At 38.2% G+C, this 5,970-nt stretch overlaps 1 protein-coding gene across 1 annotated transcript; it reads right to left on the reverse strand.

Annotated features, from left to right (window-relative positions):
• Positions 1-637: 637 nt before the first annotated feature.
• Positions 638-4,859, reverse strand: LOC121518065 (phospholipase A and acyltransferase 2-like). Its single transcript, XM_041800254.1, has 4 exons — positions 4,770-4,859; positions 4,009-4,129; positions 1,672-1,970; positions 638-1,197 (listed from the first exon to the last, which is right to left on the reverse strand). The coding sequence occupies exons 1-4, from the start codon at positions 4,785-4,787 to the stop codon at positions 1,084-1,086; spliced, it is 552 nt and encodes a 183-aa protein (XP_041656188.1). The 5' UTR covers positions 4,788-4,859; the 3' UTR covers positions 638-1,083.
• Between the last annotated feature and the right edge of the window lie 1,111 nt (positions 4,860-5,970).

A 5,970-nucleotide genomic window follows, 5' to 3' on the forward strand; every position in this document is an offset into this window, starting at 1 on the left:
GCTAAATGCAATGTTTTGTCAAAATGTTTTTTATGCAACAACTGTCTCTGGACTCATTCTCCTGAGTGGCAGCTGTGTTAGACTCAGATTCTTGTTTCTGCTCAGCATTGCATGAATCAAAAGGGATGCTCCGTTTGATCCACTTTCTTTTGTCTTTGTTCAGATTTTAGCCGTGTTCTTGCTGCTGCTTTGTCTCACTTTTTAAATTTGAGTTCAAAGTATCAACTACTGTACATGTAAATGCATTCATAAAACGTTAAATCATGTATAACATACCTTTTATGCTGACTCGTTGCTTCTGATCCTTATTGAAGTTTTGAAAAAATGTTGTCCCCCTGTGCTGGACATTATTGCATATAAAGTCAAATTATCTTTGCCACTATAAATCAAACTGATAGTGTCAGTCCACCCCTAAGTCACACTGAAAATATGGGCACAATTTGAAGAAAATCCTTTAAAGCATTCTAGATATATACCATTCCCTACCAAAGGATGAACATGAGGCCAATGACCTTGACTTCTGGGGCACATAAATGGCACCAAAACACCCTGCAAACTTTTAAAGCATTACTGACAAGGATTTTATTTCTTGTTCCATCATTTCCTTGTATGTGCATTTTTACACTGCAGCCAAAAACGTCTAAACCTCACAACAATAGGAACAGAAACAATGTCAGGAAATAAGGAATAAGGATAAAATGACAATTACAAGTCTGAAAGATATAAAGTGGATGTGTCCTTTAAAACAAAAGTACACGGAAATCAAGCGACTATTAAGGATTAAGAAAAACAGTAAGAAGAATATTAGAACAGCTAAAATGGCTTGGCATATTACATTGTTTTTTGAAACTATATACACAATTTCCAGCTTTTGGTTACCTCAAAAAGATTCAAAAACGATGTTTAAATCAAGAAAGAGTAGATCCAGAGAATTGTGCCCTTAGGATGCTGTAATATTTTGGCTAAACCCTGATTTTTAAACTAGTCTTATAAAAAAGCCTTCTAAAAAATCCTGAACTATTTCCTTTGACAGATCTACGGGGATTAAAAAACAAATATAAAAATTAAACAAAGTTGGAGTTTTCAGTCAAAAAACTTTGTTGTTTCAGGTGCGTCAGCTTTTTCCTTGTCTGTAACTACTTTCTGGAAGATTTCGGTTGCGTGTTGACACTCCACATTTTTGGCTTTTGCAGGAATCTGAAAAAGAGGAAAAGGGACAACTGTTAAAAACAGTCTCTAAATGGTTAACACAGCATGCTAGGATGTGGCTTTTCAATGCAAGCGCACACAAGATGCACTAGCAAACACAAAACTAAATACAACATCATTCATGAGTATCACATTGAACTACTGCATTTAAAAGGAATAGTCCAGAAATCATAAGTGTTACACTAATCGGCAAAAAGACTCGAGCTTTTTCAAATGTTCTTATGTTGTGTTCACACCAGATATGAGTGAAATCATTAGTGCAAGTTAAAAGCATGTAAAGTCAATGGAAAGAAGTAGAAGTAGATGCGAATTTGCAGTGCAAATTGCACAAATCAAGTCAGTAATTTGTGCAATCTAGGCTAATTTGCACCACATTCAATGCTTCGTTCGCTTTTTTGCAAAAGGTGAAAAATCTGAACTCAAGCAAAGGCTTTGTTCCTTCTTTCCTGGCTGAATATTTACCTGGTTACACACAGCTTTCCCGTAACGTATGAAGGTGGCGAAGTGTTCACAGTTGAGAAAGAGGAGATTGTATTGGAATTCACGATCGACCAGAGCGTCTCGTCGTTTCCTGATGTCTTCAGGACATGATGCTCTGAAGGCGTGCTTGTTGTTGTTGATGAAGGCGTGGGCTCCTGTCGGAACGGTCACTTCCTCGATGGGCATTCTGCGGATCTTTGTGAAGCCCAGAAGAAGATCCCCACAGACTGGGAGGAGTGTCTGCAGGCGGGTCCGCACCATGTTCATAAACTGGCCCTCCTCTGAGGAGAGATACAGGCTACTGTCAGGCAATCTATCCTTTTTTTATATGGGCATCATAAAACATATAAAATCCATAAAAAAAAAAGAGAATACAAAAATGACAGCGATAGATAATTAAAGACAGAAAACCCAGCCTAACTGTGATATTGTTATAAACTTAAAACAAAAAGTAAGGAAATTTGTGTTTGGTACATTATTTCTTTGTTGTAACAGTGCTTCTTGGTAATAAATCTTATACAGTTGGAAAGCCTGTTTATTATCCTTTTAAATGATGCCACATTTGTAAGGATCATGCATTTGAGGGATGAGCAGCAGAGCTTGTTTCAAGTTTATATTAGGCATGTTAATATTAACACGTTAACGCTCCTGATTAATCTGGAAAGCTTAACATGTTAAAAAAATAATAATGCAAAAAAGACTAAGTTTGACCACAACTTCCTCCAGAAGTCCTCCTGCGCGGATGTTTACGTCCCTGGGGTGAAAAGGTTAAGGGCGGGTCAAACGCAGCCAGCAGTGATGAGTGAGGAGACAGACCCAGATCTGCTTCACAGCAAATTTCCATTTAAAAAGCTGCCTGATGGAAGTCAGCACGACCTACCACCTCCAGGCAAATCGCATCTTTGCTAATGTTAGCAAAGATGCTAACAACAACACAGGATCAGGCCATAACATCAAGCTACACCGGTGCAGTCCAGCAGACCCAGATTTGTCCCCTAAATTACAACATCTAAACTAACTAATGCGATCGCTAACGGGTAGCCAGAGACTGCAGTCCATCAACATCGTTGACGACAAGGGGCTTCAAGACATCATCCGGGTCGCCTCGGATGACCCGTACCACAGAACACCTACGAGAACTACCGTCACAAGAATCCTTGAACTGTATGACAGCTAAAAAGGCAACCAAAGTGGAGCAGCTGACCCGAGCTACATTTATTACACTGACCAGAGACCACTGGACATCAGTCAGAAACTTCAGCTACATCGGGGTAACAGCACACCTGATCACTCACTTTACAGCACGACTTATTTTCTACCTGATGTGTTTGTCTGCTGGGCTCTACTGCAGTTTATAAATGTCATTGCTCAGTTAATTAAGACACTCTGATTTACAAACCACAAATAAGTTTAAAAACTCTAGTTTGTTTAATATTTCTTCATTTAAACACCGTACATGTACTAATTTATCTCAAACAAAAATACAAGTAAATGGTAGTATTTTAAATGTTAATCTAGAGATGATGATAATAATAATAATAATAATAATAATGCATTTTTAGTAAAAAGTGCTTTCAAAGTGCTGTACATAAAGTTAAAATAATGAAAATAAACACTGGATAATAAGAACATTTAAAAATATAAAAATGACTAAAACTAAGGAAATGATGTGATTAATCATGATTAATCACCGCATAGTGATGTGATGAATTTGATTAATTTTTTTAATCAATTGACAGCACTAAATGTAATGTTACATATTTAATTCTGAGTTGAAATGGTCAAAGTATGAAATGAAAAGTCAAATCATAAGTTTGAGTAGTAATCTTGAGATGCAAATTTGAAAATATGAAATAAAACAGAAATTATTCAGATTTTTATGGCTTAACATGGATGTTTTAAATAATCAAGTTGAAGTTTACATTATTTTACAGGAGGAAATCTGCAGACCTCATACTGGTTGGCCAGTTATAATACAAATATGACATGATCTTGCAGGCCGGATACAACCATTCCATGGGCCGGATTTGGCCCCCGGGCCTTGAGTTTGACACCCGTGTCATGCGGTATGTTACTAAATGTAACTTAACATACTGTAGCTTTTGTATCATACCTTTAGAATGTTTTGTATGTTAACATTGTGTATTGTATCACACGATGCCATGTCATATTTTACATTTCTAAGATATAATACACCAAATTAAATTACACCATGCACTGCTGTTTTATATCATACATTAGTGTATTGTGTCATTAGTTATCATGAGTGACTCTCATCATCCTCATGATATACATCGTCGTACCTACTGTCGTCCTCACCTGCTACAGCAAAGTGAATGACATGTCCATCTTCATCATAAACTCCCCAGTGCGAGTATCCAATAGGGTAGGAAAACTCAATCAGATCTCCAAATTTGGCTGTGGCCACGATATCCTCAAGCTGTGTTTAGAACAAAATAAAAGACAGTTAAATCATGATAGAGGAGGCAGTTTGGGACATGTCTCCACCCGGTAGGTCTCCACACCCACGTCAGCCTGAGAGCAGGTTTAGCTGCATTACAATCTGTGCAGGGAGACGCCGCTGTCCCACGTTCCATAGTTACGGGAAAATAACTCTCAATGTAAACACGCGTGATTGTTTTCGTTTTTGTTTTTGTTTGTGAAGCATGACCAAAGATTTGTCATCATATCTCGCTCTCGTGTACTTTGAGGCTTTAGATATTTGGTTTTGTGTATCTGGACTAGATTATCTGCTCAATAAATGCAAGTCAACATTATGTAACAATGAAGGAAGTGCTCACCAGAAATCCTCCAATTTTACTCAATACTTAACAAAAATCCCACTCCTATTGGCTTAAAGCAGCATCATGACATCCCATTAACTTTGAAACAAAACCTTACAACGGTACAATGCATTAAAAGAGAAAAACAAGGCCTGACCAATGAAGAATACATGTGCAGCACATTATCTACTGTAGCATACTAAACTGCAAAAGTACACAAAATATGCCCTGTATTCTATTTATCAGAGTGCTTTTGGAAGACAAATCAGCACCTGTCCGTATATTTTTGGGTCTTACCTGCTCCTTATAATCCATGGCAGACTCTTCGTACGGTAAAGTGAGGTCTCTGGTGTTTTCTGGAAGCCCTCACTGGGTGTGTTGTCTGAGAATCTGGTTTGGACTGTTTGTATGTTGGACTCTATTTAAGGGAGACTAGACAGCTGATTGGCTGATGGGTTTAACAGTTTTACACTGACGGCAACAGAACAAAGCTGCATACTCCTAGGTTTATGATTGGTGCAATAATGCATTAATCTACCTTGAGTTAGCGGGTGTAAATGTTTGATGCTTATACTGATGTAAGTGCTTCAAAAGTAAGCCACTGAGTTTATGTATGTGGTGCCAAAACTTCCTCTCTGTAATGTTTATGTTAGAGTATATCCACAGTAGTGAAGAATCCTTGCCCTTACACAGTGGCCAAGTTAAAAATCTACACATTTACAGACAGTTTTATGTATTTCAGGGTGTTTGGGTCAATAATGTTGCCGTGTTGATGGAAACCAGTCCAGGGTGATGGTGCATGGTGGATCTCTGGAGCTCAGTCAGAGTAACCATCAGGGTCTTGGTCTCCTCTCTTACATAGGCCTTTCTCCCTGATTGCTCAGTTTAGCCGGGCAACCTGCTCTTGCAAGAGTCCTGGTGGTGCCAGACTTCTTCCATTTGAGAATTCTGGAGGCCACTGTGATCTTGGGAACCTTCAATTCTGCAGAAATGTTTTTGTAGCCTTCCCAAGATCTGTGCATTGCCTGTCTCTGCAGTTCCTTTGAACTCATGGCTTGGTTTTTGCTCTGATATCATTGTCAGCTGCCTTCTATAGATTGGTGTGTGCCTTTAGAATCATGTCCTATCAGTTTAATTTATTCCAGGTGGACTCCAATCAGGGTGTAGAAAAGGTCCAGAGAAACCTGGGCTACAGTGTTGTTACAAAACGTGTGAATGCTTATGTCAGTGTGATATTTCAGTTTTTAATTTTTGATAAATTTGCAAAAATCAAGTCATTGCATATGAACTTTACTGTAAAGTTTTACCAAAACTTCTATTAAAGCTTCAATGAGAGCCATGGAGGCTGTAAATGATCACAAGTCCTTAGTTTTACTCAGTAAAGACATCTCAGAGTTTCAGCATTGTTTTTGTATTTATTTTTCAGCCATCATTATTCACACAGCAGCAGTTCCACCATGATTTCAGACACAAACCCCAGCTCTAGTCTTCCACAAAT

The sequence above is a fragment of the Cheilinus undulatus genome, linkage group 11, assembly GCF_018320785.1.
Source record: "Cheilinus undulatus linkage group 11, ASM1832078v1, whole genome shotgun sequence".
In the NCBI taxonomy this organism is placed as follows: Eukaryota; Metazoa; Chordata; class Actinopteri; order Labriformes; family Labridae; genus Cheilinus; species Cheilinus undulatus.

Excerpts from the sequence above, each read along its gene's own strand:
- LOC121518065 (XM_041800254.1), bottom strand. Across the intron at positions 1,971-4,008 it reads CATTCACTTTGCTGTAGCAG|AGGAGGGCCAGTTTATGAAC; the intron begins GTGAGGACGACA and ends ATCTCTCCTCAG. Across the intron at positions 1,198-1,671 it reads GGAAAGCTGTGTGTAACCAG|ATTCCTGCAAAAGCCAAAAA; the intron begins GTAAATATTCAG and ends CCTCTTTTTCAG.